The sequence below is a fragment of the Aythya ferina genome (genome assembly GCF_964211825.1).
Source record: "Aythya ferina genome assembly, chromosome: 2".
Taxonomy (NCBI): domain Eukaryota; kingdom Metazoa; phylum Chordata; class Aves; order Anseriformes; family Anatidae; genus Aythya; species Aythya ferina.
The window spans coordinates 35,618,989-35,641,685 of record NC_140297.1 but is presented as its reverse complement, the minus strand read 5'-3'; the positions used below and the strand labels follow the sequence as shown (position 1 = coordinate 35,641,685).

The 22,697-nt window shown below is 37.4% G+C and overlaps 1 protein-coding gene across 1 annotated transcript in view; it reads left to right on the top strand.

Moving 5' to 3' along the window:
- The window catches only part of SKAP2 (src kinase associated phosphoprotein 2), a 114,396-nt gene that overhangs the window by 45,348 nt on the left and 46,351 nt on the right, over nt 1-22,697 (top strand). The window contains exon 5 of the mRNA XM_084508777.1: nt 22,033-22,110. Coding sequence (XP_084364903.1) covers nt 22,033-22,110 — 78 coding nt within the window. The remainder of the gene's footprint in view (nt 1-22,032; nt 22,111-22,697) is intronic.

Genomic DNA, 22,697 nt, shown 5'->3' with positions numbered 1-22,697 from the left:
TGTGTGCATTTGAGAGCTGCAACAGTGGAAGTCTGCTCTGTATTTCAATTTGAGTGTATGTTTTAGTCTATACTGATATGAATTAAATGTCAACTATTTAATAGAGAATTTTTGTTTTAAATTTGAAATTAAAAACAAAAAAAAAAAAGAGATGGATTTTGCTTGGCTTTGGAGAAAGTAGAACAAGGAAAGATTTTCACAATTTTTGTGCATCAAACCGGTATTTTCTCCTTGCATTTGTGGAATACATTGGCTATTATGAGTACATATGTTGTAAATGAACTGGTTGCTTTTAAACTTTCTGCTTTTATTTGGACAGTGCTGAATAACACGGATTTCTCTAAAATTTGATACCTCCTGTTTTTTTTTTTTTTTTTTTTTTTGTAAACAGAGCATAGGCAACAGCTGTAGTTAATATCTTATGAAATACAGTACTAATAAATACAATTAACATTATTTTAATGGACATTTTTATGTTGCAGTGATCTGTGTAAGCTTTCGTAGTGAAGTACAGTTAGTGCATATGGTACTGCTACAATACTAATTACATTTATTACAATGGCTTTTGCTCTGTATTTCAGCCATGCTCTGTGCGATGGACTGTTTCATAGAGGCATGCTGACAAAATGCATGCTATGAATGCAGCAGATGATATTAGAATAAATAAATGTGGAAGTTGGTTATAGCTGTCTGAAGGCCTCTTAGTTATGAAATACTTTCATATCAGTATTGGTCCCAAGGGTTTTGAGGATAACTGTGGCAAGAGAATATATGTTCTAAGGAGAGTCTGCTCTGTACAGAGCTTTCCAAATATGTTGATGCAAGCTCTCTGTCACGTACATCGCTTCTTATTTTTACCATTGTCATTTCTCTAGCTCTCTAAGGCTGCAAACAAAAATAGGGTCCTGTTGTGGTAGGAATTCTGCAAATAAAAAATGCAGGGGTGTGCAATCCAGTATGGTGCCTGAGCTACTCATAGAGTAGTGCTTATATTGTTAGTCTTGGAATGAGAAATAGTGGAGCGCTATCTTCGCAGCAGTGCCCTGGGCAAAACAGCCATTCAGAGAAGTGGGGCCAATTAGCATGGGCATGGTAGATGTACAACTTTGAAGTTGCTGCTTTTGAGACCACAGTTTGTGTGTGTCCAGCATGGGTGCTAGTACAAGTGTATTTGAATTTTTCATTCAGAATCACAGGAAGGCAGCTGGGAAGGATACTCCACCATACTCAGTATGTTATTGCCTTTATCTGCATAGCTGTGCTGTCCATGAAGCAGTTATCAAACCTGTTGCCAGATACTATAAGTAAATCCAGCCCTGGTGTGGGAGTAAGAGCAGGTAAAAGAGCTCTGAGATCTTTCTCAGACCTGTTTATTTTATTTATTTATTTATTTATTATTATTTCTTCCCCCTCCTTTCCCCAGCTGATTGGCATGGGGACCAATAATATACTAATATACTTTGGGACCCAAAGCATTTCTCACAGTTTAATGCTGTAAGAGTGTACCTGTGTGATCCCAAGACTGGGGCCACAACACAGAAAAGGAGATTAAAAATAGGAAGGTAATAGGATACTTTGTTGCATTTCTAATGAGATGTTCAAAGCTGATCAAAGGAATCATTGAAAGGAGAGGATAAAGCCAACAAATGTCTTCGTGTTTACCTCATTCCCTGGAATGTCATAACCTATGGGAGTGGCAACTCCTGATTGATGAGCTCTCCACAAAACAGCTGACCTGTCTTGCAGACCAGTCCCAGACACCTGTGCAACCCCTTTGCCATAGCTCTCCTGGGCAGATGGTTTCGGCAGTCTATTTCTGTGAGTCTAGCTGGCAACAGGACTTCTGCCCAGTGAAGATAGGCATGCTCACCCAGTTAGAAGGACTGTGGCAGGAGAAGAATTTGTAGGAATATATAAAGAGCACGCTTGGCTAAGAATCTCCCTGATGTGGAGAAGTGCCAGGGAGTGAAGTAGGGGCACAACATGATCTCTGGGTAATGCAGGGAGGTTAGTTGTTCATAAATGAGGAGGCAATTAAATATAGTGGGATCTCAGGGAGGGGGACCAAAAATATGGAGAAAGAGGAGATAAAGCAGAAATGATGAGAGAAGGAAGCAGCCTGGAAAATGACAGTGCTGGACACCAGAAGGGCTTTGCAGGATTAAGACTGTAAGAGTTGGTGCAGAAGAAAAAATGTTTTCAGAGATGGTTAAGAGATACAAGAAAAGGGAATGACTGGAACAGAATGAAGTGGAATGGGAAAGAGCGGTTTTGGACAACAAAACGGTCAAGTCAGGCTCTAAGGAGAGTGTCCCAGGCTTGGTAACTTTGACCATTTAAAAAACAAATACCTTCTGTCTGGAAAGCTGCACATTAACTATTTGCATTTAAGATTGGAAGATACAGTTCCTCTGGGAAATTGTATTTATCCATAGATATTGTGGCAAAAATGAGTTTCCTGAATCTGGTACCTGTTGTCTCATATGCGTTCTTTCACCTCTGATAGGCAGAAATCTTTCTGGTTCTCACATACATCCCTGTTTCCCCTGGTAGTCTTGATCACAGAAGGATAGAAGATTCCAAGTTGGAAGGGACCCACAAGGATCATAGTGTCCAACTCCTGGACCGCCCAAAACTCAAACCATATGTCTGATAGTGTTGTCCAAGTGTTTCTTAACTCCGGCAGTCTTGGAGTCGTGAAACAGGCTCCCCAGGGAAGTGGCCAAATCCCACCACCCTCTGCATGCAGAGCCTTTTCCTAACCCCCAGCCTGACCCTACCCTGTCCCAGCTCCATGCCGTTCCCTCGGGTCCGTCTCTGTCCCCAGAGAGCAGAGCTCAGCGCCTGCCCCTCCGCTCCCTTCGTGAATGAGCTGCAGGCTGCCATGAGGCCTCCCCTCAGCCTGCTCTGCTCTGGGCTGAACAAACCAAGGGACCTCAGCCTTGGTTCTCATATGTCTTGCCCTCCAGACCCTTCTCCATCTTTGTAGCCCTTCTTTGGACACTCTAATGGTTTAATGTTCTTATATTGTGTTTCTGAAAACTGCACCTTCTGAGTGATACCTTCTGCAGTTGGTGCATTTTGTGTTGCAGCTCTGCCAAGCCCAGCTTCTAGGTTAACTTAGGCCTTGAGGCCTATTTCCCGTGCCCCTTGCGTGCTCTTACAACCTGCCCTTACGGATTACTGCTGTTTCCCACCTTGAATGTTAGAAGAGGATTAGGAAATGAAGAGAAACAGGCATTGGAAGCTGGACAGGCTGAGGGGAACCCCATGAGTTCTTGGCCATTCTCATTTCTGCTCTGGCGTTAGAAATTCTCTTGTGTGTCAAGAGGGAGAAAAAAACAAAAACAAAAAACTAAAAAAGACTGCCTCTTACATCTGGTGTCCTTGGTGTCTTTTTACAATGCTTCCATGTTTCATTCCCAGAGGAGGTGAAAATTTTGAGATAGTCCGCTAAGAAAGCTAACCACATAAACATTGCACTTTTTTTTTTTTTTTGTAAATTTAGGAGAACCCATGGCAGATGTGTGTGGGAGTACACTTATTTTAACATGCTTTTGCTTATTTTCTGCTGTCTGCTGTTCTAATACTGTCTGTTGGGGAAGGAAATCTGCTTTTTGTATTGTAGTTTTTAGTGCTTCAACAGTGTGGTGTTCCTGTGTCTGTTGGGATACTCCATCATGAAAGCAGACCTTCAGATGTTGACAGGTCCAATACTCAGTTTACTCTGGCATATGCAACAAGTATGACACAGTATCAAAAATATCCTTAATTTATGTGCGGTTTAGAGCTGACTTCATGCAAATGTAGTAGCTACGAGACTGAGGGCTTAGGGCATCCGGCAGTTTAGCCTGCTACATGTGCAGAAGTCTATATATAGCTTTGTACCACAGGCGGTGACTGCAAAGATTGTAGTCCACTGCCCAAAGTAGCAGGCATGTCAAGTGTACTAAAGATCAGTACAAACATGAAGCTCAATGCCAGTAAAAAGCGTAGCTTTTTAAAAAATACTTCTGTTGAGCATACCTCTAAAAGAAATAATGTAGAAGATCTTAATTCAAAGAAGTTTAGTCTTGTGTTGCTCACAGACTCCTTCAATGAAAAGCATGTTCTCTGTAGATGGCATTTGAGGACAGCAGATGAATTAATTTGGTTTTGATTTAGCTCTTTTTTTTTAAAGAAAAAAGTATATCTTGATTTGTAGAACATGTCAGGTAGAGCATACAAACTAAGGCAGTACCTTATGTGTAACTATTTATGATGCTGAGTTATGCAGGTTAAAACCTGAGATAGATTTACGTTTGTTTAAAAGGGCAGCAGCTGTGGTAGCCCTAAGCACGACGCAGTTAGGTGAGATAGACATGTGACGCTCAGCGTTGTAGCAGAATATGTATTGCCAAAGGATATTCTTTATGAGACTATGAATTCAAGGTGTGCGTATTATTACCAAAAAAATAGGGTTGTGGTGACAGTTTTTAATGGTATGGGGATGTAGCTAATGATCAGTGTGGAGAACTGAGCAGTTTAATCTGTGGCTTGTATATTTTTGGTTTGATAAATTAGTTCTTCTTGTCTGTGCACTTGCTGGTGAGAAGCGTGGTTTGTACTAAACTTAACTAGTGAATTCCGGTCATAGGCTTTGAAAGATTTTAGTGTTGCTTGTGGCTTAACCAATAAGCAGATGTGAAACATTTCTCCTTTTCTAGCATTTCTTCTTCCTATTCTATCACTGATGCAACTGCTCTCTCCAGTATTGAATAAACGGTCCCCTGTTAGAAAAACTGACATCTGGAAGACTCTTCACAGTACTTCACATAGCAATGTTCTGACTCAGCCATTAGTTGTCAGAGCTCAAATCGGGGTCATCTCAAGAAATCTGTAATGCCTTTTACTTCCAGCAAGAGCTGGCCTGAAAATCTGCTTAATGTTGTCATTCAAAATTTACATGGTTTCATTAGGCTTATTAAAGGCAATGAAAAATGCAGCAGTATGTAACACTGATAAAGTCCTTTCACCTTGCTATTTCAAATCACGCTTATGGACGATGAGTTTAGCTTTCCACTAGCCCTGGGCAGAGGTATTATCTCAGTTTTATGGACAGGAAAACTGAGTTAGATTCAATGACTTGTCCAAGGTCATACATAAGACTGATAGTATTGGGGAAAAAATGTCCAGACTTGTCTTAATTACATAATTTTTTGAATAAACTCACTGTCGTAGAAAAGATATATTTGTATCTATGTCTTGTCTTATGGGTTTTAAAACTTATTTTCAATGTGAATTCTTGCACACACACAAAAAAACAAAACAGTATTTTCCTCAGATGCGTGATTCTCACAGCTGAGAATATTTAGAAGAATATCTTTTTTTTTTTTTTTCTTCCAGAGTTCAGTTCACTGCTTCCTACAAAAACTTTGTTGTAGTCCACTTTGGCTCTGTTGTTCTCTGCCTTTGTAAGATAAAGCTGCCCTCATTATTTAGCATTCTTGCATTTGCATATGTACAAGAGGGAACAGCTGCTTTCTGCAGGGATTTTGTGTACTCATTCATATTCCCACAGTGGTGGCCTTGTTCTGAAGCACACTGCTACCCTGTGGAAAAGTAGAAGAATACATGGGCAATACAGAAATCTGTTACTAAACATTTAAAAGTACAGCAGTAAAGAAAAAATGTAACCACAGAGTTGCATTTTTAAAATCTGAAGTGTCACGTAACAATGATGTATAAAAAGTCTCTTCCTCTAGAGCTGCTGGAATGTAATGGGAAAAAATCTGTTCAAAATAAATTTTGCAATCCTCTTGAAGTTTAAAAGACAAAAACAAAAACCAAACTAGTATTATTACTAAGAATGTTTCGTGGTTTTGCCTTATTTTATTTTTTAAATACAAATGGTGGTAGTGCTCATTTCTTGTTTGAAGATGATTTTGGCCTAGATAACAAACAGCTGTTCCCATATCCATGGACAGAAAATTGCGTGACTCCATGTTTCTATACAATTGAGACTTCCAAGCATGATCAAGAAGATAGTTTAGTTCCTGAAGTTTTGTGAATAGCTGGCCAGTCACAAGAATATGGCCCTTCCTTTTTTTTCCTCAACACTTTTACTGTATGTTTTCTTAATGGTTCAACTCAGATTTTAAGATAAATTAAAAATATATGAAAAATTAAATGGCTAAAAATAGATTCTCTCCACAAATTGAAAAACATAAAATCCCTTTTCTAGTTTAGAGATAAAAAGAACTAAAACTCTGGTCAGAAATATGAGAACCCATTAAAGAATGTAATTTGTATGCTTTGAGTTTAGAGAAGAAATTCTGCTTTTCAGTTCTTTGGAAAAGAACAAACGCTTTCACTTTGCATTTGTCTTTAAAATTCTGAAGCATCTCAAAGTGACTTTTGAGGAAAAACTTTAACTCCAGGTGTATGCAATTTTCTTCTAAAGCATTAAGATAGGTACTTAACTGAGGTTGCAAATACCCACGCAGTTGAGATGGAATGCGCTGAATGTGATGGTTGCGACTGGACCAAACATTTAAAATAACCAAACGTTACAAATATGATTATGAGCCACTTCCTTGCTGGATTTTTTCCTTCAGTTTTGCCACCTTCTACTGTTGGAGTTCTTGTTTTAATAGTAGTAGATAGTATTAAAATATTTTCAAGAGGGAGAAAGGAACTTACAGAATTATAAATATTCTGCTTATGGATATCTGGAGGAAAAAAAAAAAAAAGGAAGGTCATAGTCTGACCTACAGACCTTGGCAGTGTCCTTTAAACAATCATTAATCATATGTAGTGCATCAAATCATCATGTGCAAGATAACATTAGTGACCTCTCCAACTGAGAATAACAAATGACTTAATTTTCCTTTCTATACATGACAGTAGTGTTGACAACCTCTATGTATATTTTTTTGCCCTGTACCTAATCAACTGATCATTCTCACCACAAAATCTTCCTTTGACTATATTTTTTCACTCCTATTTCTGCACGATATGAACCTTTGCAGACAACATGTAACGGGGTAGTTGTCATACATGCATGTTTATTTCTGTTGAGATATCTGAAAGCGAAGTAGTTTCAGCATCTTTTATGCTGAGGAAATGACAAACTGAACAAGGGAAACAGGGTTATGTTGACTACCTAGCCTTATTTATTTAAATATTCTGTACTTCAAAACGTTGGTAAAAGCACAGCATGTAACAGTATTCTAGGGGAAAACCACATATTGCTTATAGTGTTTTTGGGAATATCTTTATTCACACGTGTGATCTTAAATAATACACACATCTTCTACATTACTTATGTAAAAGTTGCTTAAAAGTCCTGAAAGAAACATTGCTAGTTGTAACTGGAATTGTGATGTGCTCAGAAATGTGACTTTATATGCAGTTAGGGAGTTAGAGTAAATATTTTAGAGCTATACTGAAGACTTAATTGCCTGTCAGCTCTTGAAAAGGTCTTGTTAAACCAATTATAACCCTGTGATGTCTCAGCGTCTATTCTGTGTTGGCCAACTCTGCAGCTACGGGGTAGTGGAGTCCACAGGATCAGTGTGTATTAGGGGGTTAAAAGGCACCTTAGGCAATATTTCGTGACTGGCTGCCTTCACAGAAATGGCCTCAGGATTTCAGCATTCTGGGCTGTCAGTCTTGCCACTGCCCCACCACCTGCAGTCTGATAGCTCCAGCTGTTTTTCTCCCAGTTTTGGAGCCTGGCCTTAAGCAGGAACATTGCTAGCAGCTGCGTGGCTAAGCCCTGCAGAGACTTGCAGCTCACTGGCTGTCCTGATATTCATTCAGCCCTTCACCACAAATTTGGAGGCAAAAATAATGTGCCATCCTGTTGGCATCTTGGGGTGCTGCAAATCAGAAGTCTGGCCTCGCTTTTTTCTTTTTTCTTCCCCCTTCACTGGTGGTGCCAGGTGGTAGCCTGGCTCCCTAGGCATTTTCCTGACCAAATTTCACTGAATGGCAGTGGGACAGAGTTCATGGAAGTGCAAGATATTTAAAGATTTTGTTGCTGCTGCAGACTTTCTTGCTGCCTTTTATTTATATTTTTTCTTTTTGGCACTCTTACATCATTTAGAGACCAGTTTCTGCTGTTAGTTGCTGAAACCGAGTGGTTCATAGGAGAATGCTTGAAAGCAGAGAAAAAGGACATCAGAAAAAAAATCTCACTAAACACTCTAAAATACCATGCAACTTTTTTTGGAAATCATAGTGGATGAATACGCTCTAGGTTTTTACCATGTAACTGCGCCACTGGAAGCTATCAGGACAACCCTTAGAGCGTTGGTTTTACTGTTCATCCGCCAGTCAGTCAGGACTAACTGCAGCTAGGCTTAACCAAGTAATACTGTCAATAGGGTAAAGTGCAACTCTCTTATTTGATCTTACAGGCTATGCCCAAGATACTCATCGTGAGAGCATCAGTTGCAATAGGTGTCTTTGTTGTGTGTGCTCTTTTTATTGTTCATTTGAGGTATTGCAAATTAAAACTGATTAGACATTCTTTCCATAACCCAACTATATATTGAAGCTACACTTGAGCTGTACCATTATTGCTCTGTTGAAGTCCCGCATGCATTTTTTGTCAAAAATATTTTATGCAACAGCTTCCAGATCTACGCAGTGAGATTCAATTTATGAACATCTGAATAAGAGAAGAAAGATTGATAAATGTGAGCCACTGTGCAATTTATAATCCCTCACATATCTACAAAATGCCTTTTTTCCTAATAAGCATCCTAGCATGCTTTTTAACCACTAAGATTCAGGTTTCATCTTTTTTGATGGCTTGCCTTAAGGAAAAAATCTTAGAATTTTAGTTCAAAAAAATTATTTTGACTCTGAATTTGAGTTTGACTGGCTAAAACTCTCCTAGAACTTGCTGGGAGAAAGTTTCATGTGCTGTGCTGTGTGCCGTGCACGTCTTCTGCTTCTCAACCTGAAAAGGATAGCATGGATGTGACCAGACACAAAGTTCACTACTTGCCTCTGAGTCTTTGTCACCACACCTAGCTTCAAGTGGTTAGTCAAGTCACTAATTTTTAGAAGGCTAAGCTCTTCTTAGAGTGGAAGGGGGGTCAGAAGATTGGTGTCTTTTTCTTGAAATATGGTGATCTGTTTTGTGCTGCAGCTCACCTCTTGCATCCTTCAAATGATATTTTTCAACAGTGACACTCATGTTTAATAAACAAATGATAAACTTTTGGTTGCTCTGTGTGGTAGCGTGTGTCTTTGGTCATGTTTTTAGGTTTTTAAGGTTGACAAGATCTTAACAGTGAAACAAACAGAACAAATCTGTGTGCTGAGTCCACCTACTTAACAAGATTCTGTTGTTACAGAATCTAAATCCCTCTGCTGGGCTTCAGCCTTCAAGGTTGAAGTTCATTGTTGCCCCTTAAAGCTAGTGCTCCAATGCTATTTTTTCCCTGTGGATCTATTTTGAATTATAAATCAAGCACACCAAGGTTTTTATGTATGCTGTGACTATACCTGGTGACTTCTGTCAGAGTTCCTTGCTCTGCCAGTTGTGTTTAAGTGCATGCCTGAATCTAAATTGCATTTCTAGAACCAGATGGATAAATTAGGCTCTGTAGCCCAGTAATGAATATATAAGCCAACCCAGCATGTTTCAGTTTCTGGTCTCAGCACCAGTTTCTCTGATTTCTCTCTTAATACTTGCTTGTTTTTTGCCCTTGGTGAGGGACAGGAAACCACATACCAAAACAACAGCAACGAAACGATCAAAAAACCCAAACAAATTTACAAACAAAACGCCTGTCCCTTTCCCAAAACAACCACCCCCTCAAATCTGGCTGAGTTTAGCATAGCATTCTTGGAGGGGTAAAAGTCTCAAAACAGAGGAAAATCTGGAAGGGCCACGCCAATCTCTGTTGTAAAATTCATCTCAAAGCTACAGAGGTGTATGTAGATGTAACCAAATGTTTTTGTTTCTGTTCTAATTAAGCATCACTGTTTTGTTCCTCTTGTACTATAGACTATGTGGTGACCTTTGTGCTTTTTTTTTTTTGATCTTAATTTAGTTCTATTGCTTCAGCTCATTTCTTCGAATAAAGGATGCTAATTTATTTGTATTTGCACAGATGGCCATGTCATTTTTTCACTTAATATGCTCCAACACATTCTTTTCTATTTTTTGTGTTCCTATAGAAATTTCTTTCTCTCAGAATTCCTTGTGCAACTGTATTATAATAACGTTTAACTTGATGAATCAAAAATTCAGAAAGGTACCTTTTGGGACTAGAAAATATGACAGTAGGTGCTGCCTCCAAGAAATAATTAAATGGAAATGTGATAATATGTGCGAGGGGGTGTTGCTGAGACTGTTTGTAAACTTTTGATTTCTAAATGTTGCCTTCAGGCTTGGTAAGAAAAGCTCAGTGTTTGTAAAGATTATCCTGACAGCAATATGCTGGGTCAATTGTCAAGACATGTTTAGCATGGGGGGACGTATTAATCTGCTACAGCTACCACTGTAAGTGGTTGGAATAAATAGAGGGCTCAAGCAGATGAAGAGGGATTAACTGTGTAAATTGAGCAAACTCTTCAATCACTAAACCAGTGATTTTACAAAGGATTAGTCTGCTTTTACAAATATTGATTACTGATTTGTTACTTGGAATGAAGATGATATAACTTGTGCAGTTGCTACGTAGTATGCTATGTGAAGTGTACATCATTCATATTAATGGGATTGTCATAGACATTATAGAAACTGACAGATTTATTATAGCAGTTGCCGTTAGCATTGTCATAGTTAAAGTTGTGTCAGCGTTTCCATTAAAAGTCCCATTTCCATTTTTTCGTGTTCATAGATCAACTTTAAAATTTGTTCAGTTGAAATTTTGGCAATACCTGTTTATAGCTTTGACACAATTATTATTTCTGTGCGCTTCTAAAGAGAACTGAATCAACAATTCTTATATTGGAAGAAAACACTGTATGTGACTTTTAAAAAATGATTACAGGTTCACCACGTTCCTTGTTTTTAGTACAGCTTTTGAGTGACACTGTATTTTCATTAGTTTTATTAAGCCAGGCTTGTAAAGGAGTGTGTGTGTTAACTAGCTGATGTGGGGGAGGGACTTTTTATATAGATGAGCTCTTTTGCTTATCTAAAGGATTGTCTGGCTTTTTTTGGTGTTACTAGTCTGATAAAGATTACTTTTCCTACTAATCTTGTCCCACGTATATCCTCAGATTGTAATGCTACCACTAAATACTGTCCCACAGACTAAGCAACAGTGCTCATTTAGAAGGCTCAGTTGATTCATACACCTTCAGAGTTACAACTGGCATGAGTTTCAACAGTGGTATGTTCACCAGCTGGCTTGTCCTTCTAATTCTTAATTTAGGTTTATGTGCAATGGTGGGATTAAGAGCAACGCAGGTGTCCCTTGATTCACATACCACACAGAGGAAGAGATGAAGGAGTTTGAAAAGATCCCTGATACCTATGCAGTTATTTCCTCATAGTAAAAGTCTTTGTTTTTTTTTTTTCTTTATTTTTTTCTATTTAATGCTTGTTTGCTTGTTTCTCTTAGTGTGTCTTCTTTCCAGTCTTATATAGACAGGACACAAAAGAATCGAATCACAGCTATTCCCTCAGTTTTCTGTTCCCAAACTGTCATCCCTGTTGCAGAATATAGTGGTAATCCTGGTTTGTGAACTTCCAATACCTTAACTCTTCCAATTTTCCTGTTGTAGAGACTGAAGATGAAGAAATTGTATGCTTTAACCATAGGTAAACATGAGTTGGCATTAAGGAAGTCAATCAGAGTGACTTTCTATTGCTTTTGGATTTCAATTCCACAGATGGTATCCAAAGAAGATTTTAATCTGGTTTCTGTCTTTAGAGATTCAGATGTGTTCAAGTGAAATTTTCCAAATAAAAATGAATATAATTGTTGTTTATTGCAAATAAAGATATTCCTAGTATGCCACTTGGTACTAAAACCCGTAATAGCTGTATAGAGTCATCTCAGAATGATGATAATCATATGTGGAAAAAGTCCATTGTCTAGCTTGGTATTGCTCAGATCATTTAAAATTGAAATGGGTGTTTCAAGTAACTAGACATAATAAAATTGGACTTACAGGTGAATTGGTGAAGTTGGTCTGATTTTTTCTTTGCTGTTCAGTGAATAGCTTCTGCCAGAGCTTCTCTTGTTGCCTGCATCTTCAAAAGTGTGGATTTCTTCTGAAAACTTCAAATGCAGTGAAAGTATTAGCAAAGTTATTCTTTTTAATATTGGAGTTGGTATTGGAAGATGGTTCTTCCCATTGTCCTCAGTACTGCAAGGTGAGTGACCACTGCAATTGACGACTGGAGAGCTTTCAGGAAAACCAAGTATTCTCTTAGCTTCTTGCAGTGTTTCCTGTATTCTTTTAAGTTGGGTCACATGCAACTAGAACAAAATGGAGAATTTTGTTATCTTTCTGATAGCAAACTCCTTATGAGAGGAGGCTTGAAAATACCTATATACTTCTTCAACAATAAAAACTTTGGATTTTTATTACCTCTTTCAGAGTACTTATAAATAAAGACACTGTGTTGGTCACTCCTGTTTTTATCTTTTACGGTTACATTTTTTTTTAACCTTCTAATAGTCTTTCTCTGCAGATTTTTTTAAAGTGCAATGTCGTTATTGTAAGTCTCCATAATGAACGATATTTGACGTATGTTTTGTGTGCAGCAGTGAACTTGAAAGGTTCATGTGACGTTTTTTCCCTTTTGTTTTTATTTTAAAAAGGCTTGTCTTCATTTGCAGACTACACTGGGAAGTCTTACCTCCATCTTAATCCACATTAGCTTTTGGATATAGAGGAGCTTTTAGTGTGATAGTTCGCTGATCATAGATTTTTACTTAAATTATCAGTAGTAGAAGAAATGTATCAAAATGAGGTAATGAGGCAGAACATTCAAGCCATTTTGTGTTTGCAGGAATACATAAAATGTAGAAAATGAAAATTATAGCTTTCTTAGACCTCTCTTCATTGAAATCTGCAAATGCCACTTTTAAAGATTTGGTTCTGGTTTTAGCTGACTGTAGGAATTCTAATCTCTTCCTTCATACAGATGAAAGATTTCCAGCACCGACCAGTAATGTTAAAAATTTTTTTGATCACGGATATGAGCTGTTGGAGCATTTAAAATGCTCAAAGTGTGTATGCATGTTTCCTTTCAGAAGCTTAGCAGGCCAAGACTTTGGCCAGCAGTCAGAACAGTTGGAACTTTGCAGCCTACAGAACTAAGCCAAGAAGGCTGCCACTTGGCATGAGTGACTTTCATATATAAAACATCCAACAATTTATGTTGGGGGTTTTCATTAGTGTTTTATGGTAGTCTGAGAATTTCCTTCTTTCTCTGGATTTCTTCGATATTGCTTATTGTACACACAGCATGTTACCTTTCTGATGAGAGCAGTAGTTAAAATGTTCCCCTGCCTAAATGCCTAAATATCTCTATCACAGATTGAAATTCACATTGGATGATTTTCACTTTCAGCTAAACAGCTAGATTTGGCATTTCTCCAATTGTACTTTTTTTTTTTTTTTTTTTTCAGTGTCCTTAAACAAGCTTCCAGAACTACAAAGTGAACAATTTAGGCAACAAAGTTATAGGCAACAGATCTTCCTTGGGAGAGATTACAGTGCAACAAAATATTGGGAAAAGATGAATTAAGAGGAAGAAAAATTCTATGCTATTTGTTTGATAGGTGATTTGTGAAGAATCCAGCTTGGATGGTATTACCAAAATCTGGATAACAGTCAGAATGAATCTGGGTAACAGTCACAGAATTCACTTAAGCTCTCATAGATATGTCAAAATGTTGTTGAGTAATAAATACTTGCGTTACTAGGATGCTGAAACTAAAAGAACGTGTACTACATATTTTAAAATACCATTTGAGAGTTCATTGTTTCCCTTTTGAAGAAGTGGCATTTGGCAGCTTTTCTGCCAAAATGTGTTTAACTCAACATGAGAAATATTTAACAGTTGTCATTGTTTACTGGCAGTTTAGGCTCATTTGCTGAACAAAATCTGCCAATCAACCAAAGAGGAAACTTTAGACTCTTCAAAACTACTAATTCAAAGAGTCAGGACAAAATCAGGAAAGTAATAGAAATCTTGTTCCAATTTCTGTAACTTTTTGTTAAGCATTGTGATATGTGCTTATTTCCAAGGGATTCTTATATTTACCAGGTGGTTATTTAAAAATAGTAGTAAACTGTGGTGTATTGTAGTATTACCTTTTCCAGATGTTTTAGATGTTAAGCTGAAAATTGTTTTTTTTCACCTGGCCATATTAAATACTAGCTTTTAACTTGCTGTTTGATAAACCTATAGGACTTTCTTCCAATTAGTCATCTGGGAATACAGGAATCATGATGTGGTTAAAGATGCTATCCATATGCATTTTGACATCATGCTGGTCATACTCCAGCTGTAGACTCTTTATTCCTGACCTTTTAATTTTCTCTGATTAGCTAACAGCACCTTCTGCAGTTCAACTATTGTGTGGATATTCTGAATCCTTAGGGTTTCTAATCAAAATTGGATGTGTGTGCTTGTCTGTGAGATGATGCTGGGAAATTTCAGCTTGCCTACATCATTTCATGAGAATTTCCAGTACCCCTAATTGAACCATGATGTGTTTTTTTTTTTTTTTTTTTTTTTTTTTTTTGTCTTCTATCTGCGGTGGAGAGGCATTGCTTTTATCTGTGCGTTTTCCTGCAGATTTTATTTCTGAAAACCAAGTAGGAAGCTGAGCTTCTTGTTACATGGGCATAATTTGTATTTTCAACTTCTACGACAGACACGCTTTTCTGTTAGCAGTAGTGTGGACCTCTGGATGACGGAAACCTTTCTGTCTCTTTCCAGAATGATTGATTAATCTGTAATGATCCTTGGAGGGATGTAAGCAAAACTTTAAAGTTTCTGTGCCTTGTATTGCAGTGGTATGAGCGGTAGAGCTTGTACAAGAGACCTTTTCTTTATTGCTGTATCTTCCTTCTGTTGTCTTGCCTGAGAATCTTTGAGAAACAGCAGAAGCGGGAGGGCTGCTCCTGTGAAGCATCCCAGGGTTGGTTTTGTAACCCTGAGGGATAATGGCAGCCCACAGTGGAAAACATTGCTTCTTCTTTTTCTTTGCTTTTTAAAATTACCAATTATCCATGAGAAAGTCAAATCTGGATTAAGGGGCAAAAACCATTATCTCTGTTGTATATTAACGTGTTATGCAAAATGTGACAGTGGGTGTTTTAGAACCAATTTGAAAGCCATCAAAAGAATGCATAAGTCCAGGACCGTACTGGTTTATGAAGACCTTGCAAATTCAAAGTTAAGTTTAGGCAAGCAGTGTGTGATCCAGGATAATTCCATTAAGCTGTGGATCCTGGTGAATGGAGACTGAGTGGCTGACTCCAGTAATTTATTTAAAAAAGAAGCCTTTGTCAAATGAAATATGTTACAACTATTAAAGAAGCTTTGCACAGAAAACAGATGAGAATTGAGAAGCCATAGATATAAGATTTTGTTAATTTAAAATATCTAAATACACAGTTATTTAATTAGGGGGTAATTGAAAATGACTAAAAGAGATTTCAAGCATGCTAAGCACTTAAAAGAGCTCAGTATTTCTGTAAAGAATATGTCGCAGTGGTTTTCAGGCTGCCTGGCTCACTGCCTTCTCCTGAACTTACAGGAAGGAAGGGAGGAGAAATCCTCATACCTCTCTCCTTACACGGGAGGAGTGAAGAAGAAAAAGTCAGCATTTAGGCCTTTGAGGGTGTAGTATTAGTGTTCGTAGCCCAAACTTCAGATCCCAAATTAGAAAGAATTAAATAACTAGAAACAGATGCTGCTTTAAGTATTCTTAATAAAATACACGGCTGGCTCTTCTCAGAGGAGTATATTAAGTAGGAGTATTTTGAAGGAATAATTATAAATTATTAGAGAACACGATGGTGAATGCTAGGCATGGCTCTGGAGCAAAACTTCACAGACTAGAGAGTCTTTGGAACATTCTGAAGGCCAAAATGTGAACTTTTCATGAATGAATGTTTCAGAACCCAAATGTTACATTTATTGCTCTAAATTAATTATGTTTTCTTTAAGATTTATCTTTTCATTCTTGCACGTTAGACTAATTCATAGCTATTAGGCTGCTACATTGGCAAAGTACTAAAGTAGCCTTCATGAAGGTGTTGAAGACGGTTAATGAAGCTAGAGAGATTTTATGTGAACTTCCAACTGATGGCTTTTCCTTAATCAGAAGACTCTGGGAAATGAGATTTCTTTATTATTTTTTTTTAAGTTCAGTATACATTAATCTTCACTAAAAAAAAAAAAAAAAAAAAAAAGGTAGGGAGAAGGCATGCTTATAAAAGTAAAACACCTCTTCTTTAGCCTAACTTCACAGTGGTTGTGCAACAGATGTGACCCCACTGTATTGCTGTGTACAGATTCAAAGTTAATTGAATCCCTCTGCAGTAGCTATTAAAAATGGGTAAACGCTGTATTTCCAGATCAAAATGAAGTAGAGATGTATGAAGAATTTTGGGAGATGTCTGTGAGAAGGGGGATGGAAGGAAAAGAAAGAGGAGTAAAATATGTTTTGTTGCTAGAAACAGTACTCCTTCTTTGCTTACACTTTAACAAAAAAACTTTCAGATTTTTTTTTTTTTTGTCTATTTGCCCAAGAGATATCCTAAAAGCTCTGAGCTTGAGAGAAGAAAATCTTATTTTCTGCATTTTAACAGATTTTCCTCTCTGGTTTCTAGCTGATGTCAAAGTTTTTACTAGCAATAATTCAAATAGGAATAGATTCCAGTTTCTCCTTTGTTTTCTCCTATAAATGGGTCTTCAGCACAGTGAAAAGATAGCTGGAAAAATAATTTTCAAGAGTAGTGATTTTATATCTATTTTTTAAGTTAAAGTAAGATAAAGTTACTGTTTTTGTTCTCACTACAGTCAAATTAATGTATTTTGTCTTGACAGTTTCTTTTTCCAAGGACTGAAGAATTGTGAACGATTCTTATTTAAGCAAGAAGACTTTACCTTTATAATACTTAGACCTATGGGCCTGTAATCAGCTTAGCTGATGCTGAATTACTTATCTCCACTTCGCCTCTTTAACTTCCCATAAGCATGCTAAGCACCTCTTTAAAATACATTGACCTCTAATTATTTCTTGCTTTATGTATCCCTTAGCCCACATTGAAGAAATTAAAAAAATATATTCCAATTGGTGTACAGTGCAGAACAATACAACCTGCTTTTGTTTGGCTTTGTTCTGTATGAAGAATTAAACTTTTACACAGTTGCATTTTCTAGAACTCAAAATGCCATGTATAATGATTAAATTTCATACTTTATCATGTAAAGTGACACTGATTAAACTGTTTTTAAGTAATGGGGGGCAAAATTGCAGTATTCAGGCTTTTGACCGTGAGATTACCAACTTGCAAAAATTCTAGCTATGCCATCAACTTCAGGCTGAGGTCTTTCTGAAGTCACAAGATGCACTGGATTTGTGGGATTTGTGCACTGGGACCTGTGCATTAATACACCTACCTTGGTAACATTCACTCACTTCTGAAGGCAGAGCATGGCTGGTAAACAAGCTGGCTTTATGCTTGAGTGAGAGCATTTCACTTTCTTTTCAGTGGAGGAATTTTCAGCCTGGCAGCAATAGCATTATAATAACTGCCAGCTGCTCACTTGGCACAAGAGTGCCTAGAACCAAGAGAAAGAACCTGGTGCATTTATGTATAATTTATTTTTCTCCAAGACTTGAAGGTTTAGGCCTCATAAATATTTTTATCTGGTCTTTGTATGCATCAGTCTGGGAATATGCAAGTGGAGCCTGCAGATTTTGGTTTGGAGTACATTGCAGTAATTCCCACCAGGATAAGATGAGAAATTATTTTGGGGGATTCGTCAGTGAGTGGGTGGTCAAGAAAGAAGGAAAACCTTTAACAGTAAGCAGATGGACCTCCCTCATTTTATACTATCTATTGGGGATGCGAGATAATCATCTCCCCAAATATTGGACAGTATAGACATGATTTTCACATCAAAAGAAGAAAGTTCAAGACATTATTTGTGAAGCAGGAGCTCGGGAATGGAAAGGAGACGTTTTTGTGTTCTCAGCTCTGTACTTGCCCACCACTGTCAAGGCTGCAGAAATGGCATCTGCAGGGGCTCACAGGAGCAACATTTGTACCTGTATCTGTAAACTCACACAGCTGCAAGCAACAGACCACTTTTTGACTCACAGTGCCACTTTCATCTAGTATTTACACGTGGTTTGAAAACCTACAGCCTACCAGAGGAGAAAATAGGAAAGGTTATGGGTTTTTGGTAATGTCTTTATTCATAAATTCTTGAGACATACCTGGAGACAGACTGTAAGGGGCAAAAAAGGTAGCAAGTCATGGTGGTCTCTGTTAGGCTGATTCTGGGAGAGAAATTTTACTCTGATCTGGTAGTAATTGGGCTATATGTATCTGTGCAACAAACACTGAGGCACCCAAGAAAATTAACACCAGTAGGAGCTATTTGGCATTCCTAAGATGCAAGCTCCTTGCATCTCTAAGTTTCATTTCTTATGGGGGACAATCTCCAGTGAATTAGAGGAGACTGAGATCCAGACCATTTCACTTGCATCTGGGAGGGAGGGGAGAAATTTATCCTTGCTCTGAAGAAGTCGTGGAGCATGCGTGAGAGTATAGTATGGGACTGGCATTTGAGAATTCAGAGCTCTAAACTCAAAAGGAATACATGATTTAAAAAATATTCATTCTTTCTTGGCAGTCTCTGTGTGTTAAGTAGATTTTCTGAAGAAGGAGCTGTCTAATTCAAACTTCCATACAGTAGTCATTTAATGAGTCTCTGATCTCAGCTGCTGGTGTAACGTAAACAAAAGCTGCTGTACTATAACAAAGTGCTGCTTTATTTTATTTTATTTTTTGAAGATTTGTGCCAAGCCTGTTCTATTTCAAATGAATGGGGAAGCAACATTTTGACTGAAAGCAACAGCTAAAAAGCAACCTGCTATGCAAATCCCAAACTTTTAGTTGGGAGCTCCCACATATAGGGCTTGCAGTTCCCTCTACCCTCTTGTCCATGTCTCAAACAGGATTTAAAGCAATGAAAGAAATAGAAGAAAGGTAGAGGGGTCTTTTGCGCTGGCTCTAGGCGGTAGCTGGAAGGAAAATGTAATTCTCTTTTCTTTCTTTCCCTCCTTGTTTGTGTTGCAGTACAGGGGTAAGATTTAGTCTATGTTTGTGCCTTCTTCCTGCTGCATATGCACAACACCTGTAGTTAATATGAATATGGGAGGAGGTGGTTCTTTCTTTTTCCTTTATCCTTTTGATGCTACTTGTTCTTCCTCCCCTTTCCTCTAGATGTGCAGGGGAATGAAAGAGAGAATTTAGTCAGATTTATGCTTTTTCTTTCACGTACAGCTGTATATGTCTTGGAATATTACAGTTTGGTCCCTCTCTCCTGCCCTTCCACTAAAGTTTCATCATGTTTCATGGTTCCCAGGCTTCTCAGACAGCAGTAGGATAATAAGCCTGTGATCTATTTCTGCTTGGGCTACTTACAGGTTTTGGTCGACAGTGAGGCTGACCAGCTGCATTTTGTTTCATGGTGCTGCTGTCGTAGCTTTGAGTAACAGGAAAAGAAACTGGGTTCTCCTCAGGCTGAAGGTGGAAGACTTAATTCTGCGGTGTCACAAAACCAGTGGAAGACGGCATTTTTATCATGCAGGTTCTTTTTCTCACAAGCTGTCAATGCCCTGTGTAGATAAGTGTAGTTTCAGAAACTGCCATCATCAAATTTATCCCAACTGGTCTCAGCAGAAGCAACAAAACTGGAGGTTGGGTGGGATACTGACTACAGCTCTCTGAAATACTTCAGGTAGGGTCATACCCATAGGCAGAATAACTTGAACGAGTCCCCTTAGTATGTTTGGGGCTTTATGTCCCATTTAATTTGTTCACTGAATGCAATTAGTTGTTGGAATTCTTAAATTCAAAAATATACTAATTTTGTTTGTTTATTTAGGTTTTATCCCCTACACATCTGTGGGGATGCTCCGTTTTAAAATCAGCCCTGCTGGGTGAGGTGAAGCTGGAAGTGTTGCACACTGATGCCTCCCAATGACCAACTTAAAGCAGCACACTATGTCTGTTTGTACAAACTCTTCCCCTCCCCCACTCATAATATCATCATTAGATCATCCGTTTAAGTAACTATTAAACTTACTATATACCAGCCAGCAAGTGTCTTTGTGTCAAATTCTCATTTAAAGTTGTGCAGTGGTTGCATACATATCAAGAGAGGGGGAACAGCTGCATCACCCAAACGTGTCTGTACATGGAGCCAGTAGCTCTTGTATTTTTAACACAGGAGTAAGAATTCCAAAAAAGTTGAAATGATATCCAATGTGCTGCTAAGCTGGAAAAAAAAATCAGTGGAAATGTCAATTCATATAAAATTGTCTACAACCTTAGTATCCAACACAAACTTCAGTCTTTTGTTGTCTGAAGAGCAAGTTGTGTTGTTTAAGGAGTAATTTTGTACTTATAAAAATAATATTCCCTGTATCCTCCTACCTTTTTTCTTGTGTTTCCCTCATACAACTGTATTTAAATAGGGCAACGATAAACTAACTCATTTTTGAATGCCAATTAAAAAAAACAAATCTATTATAAGGGACAACCTAAAAACCCAGGAAGTAGATAGCGCCTTCCAGAGACAGTGTTTTTAGTTCAAGGTCAAACAATTGATCTTTAACCCACCACACACAGTTTAAAGTGGTTGTTTAGCACAGGCGTTGTCTGCTGATATCAGTGCTTTTTTGCATATTTTTATGGGTAGAACTTAATGAGATTACATATATTTTGATGAAGAATTGCTACCGTGTAAGCTTGCCACCTACCTACAGTGACTCTTATGAATATTTGATGATTGTAAGTAGTAGGAACTTCACTGTGATGCTCACACACACTAAAAAAAAAAAAAAAAAAAAAAAGGCAGCAGCACAGCAATAGCTTTTGTTCTGATTTTTTGCTTGCAGTAAACAGTGAGACATTCTGTACGTGTTATTAGACATATCTAAAATGTTTCTGAAAACTAGCAGTTTTGTTTGAATCATAATTTTATTCACTTACCAAGGGAAAGATGTAGGGTGGAAGTGCAAATTTTAATGCCTACATTTCTATTTTAATTTGAGTTAGGGTCGACTGGTCAATCTTATGCTTCTAGCTATGAATTAATAGTTGAGAAAGAGGAAAGAAAACAGTGGTTCGTACCATTTTGCAGATGCAGCAGTGCTCTACAAAATCTGAAAATAATATCTGTTGAACAACAATTGTGTAGGCTTCTGTGGAATGTCTTTGGTCTGTGCAGTCTCACCTTATAAATCCTATTTGTCTAAACAGTGCTTTGCTATCATATTGCAAATTAGGCAGTGTCTGTCAATAGCAGGTGTTACATTTTATCATCCCTTCATCTAGTTTTTTTTTTTTTTTCAGTATAATATATGCTCTTCACCTTGTATGTTGTTTCAAGATATTTTTGTGTGAAGCTATTATTGAAAACCAGATTCTCGATACAATTGCGTGAATTGTGATACTTGTTTTTTGTTTGCACATTTGAAAAATCACTGCTTTTATTACCAGTTGACTTTGCTGACCCTGTTCAAAACACAAGTTAACTAAGTTGCCATAATTTGCTTAATTTATATTCTTTCCATTTTCTTCTGAGATTTGTAGGGGCAGCTACATAGCTATATTTTTCTTAGTGGTGATGACAGCAGCAACAGCTCTAACATTCATAGTTTTTGTACTTAAAATAATCTGGTGTAGTAGTTACTAGAATTATTTTCTCCTGTAGCTCCTGCATGTTAAGAGTATAAGAATTCATTAATGCTACTATATTTTTTTTTTTTGAAAAGCTGGAATTTACAGAACTTATTTTTCTTTCAGGAAATCTGTTTCCTCCTATTGCATGTCAAGATCTTCAGTTTGTTCTGAAGGCTGGATATTTGGAAAAACGCAGAAAAGGTAAGTTTAACTATCTTTGTGAAAATTACTTAGTTTGTGTTTTATATCTGGGACATCTATGTGTCAGTATTTGAAGTTGCATACACAACTTTATACAAGAGTGATAAAATTGAATAGAAATTGAAATGTTGAATCATTATGATGCAAAAGAAAGAACAGCAAATAATTGCTTCTATACTGATAAAAGAAAATTCCATTTCTTTGACTAAAAAAATCATGCTGTGAAAGTCCAGCATCAGCCATAATTCAGAGACTTTTAGGTATTTTTTGAAGAAAACGTGAGGAACGTATGTAAAAGTACCATATGTTGACTTCATGTTTCAGTGAGCATCAAGATTTATTTTCCTTCAAGAGGGCAAATATTGATCTCAGCTTTGGTTCAGTCAATATTTACCTTGATTCAATAAATCTTATATTGTCACCTTAATACCCACTTAATGCAGCAATAACTGTAGGAAATATTTAGGAAGTTGTTCATAATTTCTTTATATTTAATGTTTCACCTGACTTCTCTCTTTATATGTTTTCAAATTCCCATTTACTTCCTTGCCACCAGCTTTTATTTCTGGTTTTCCTTCTCAGTGCCA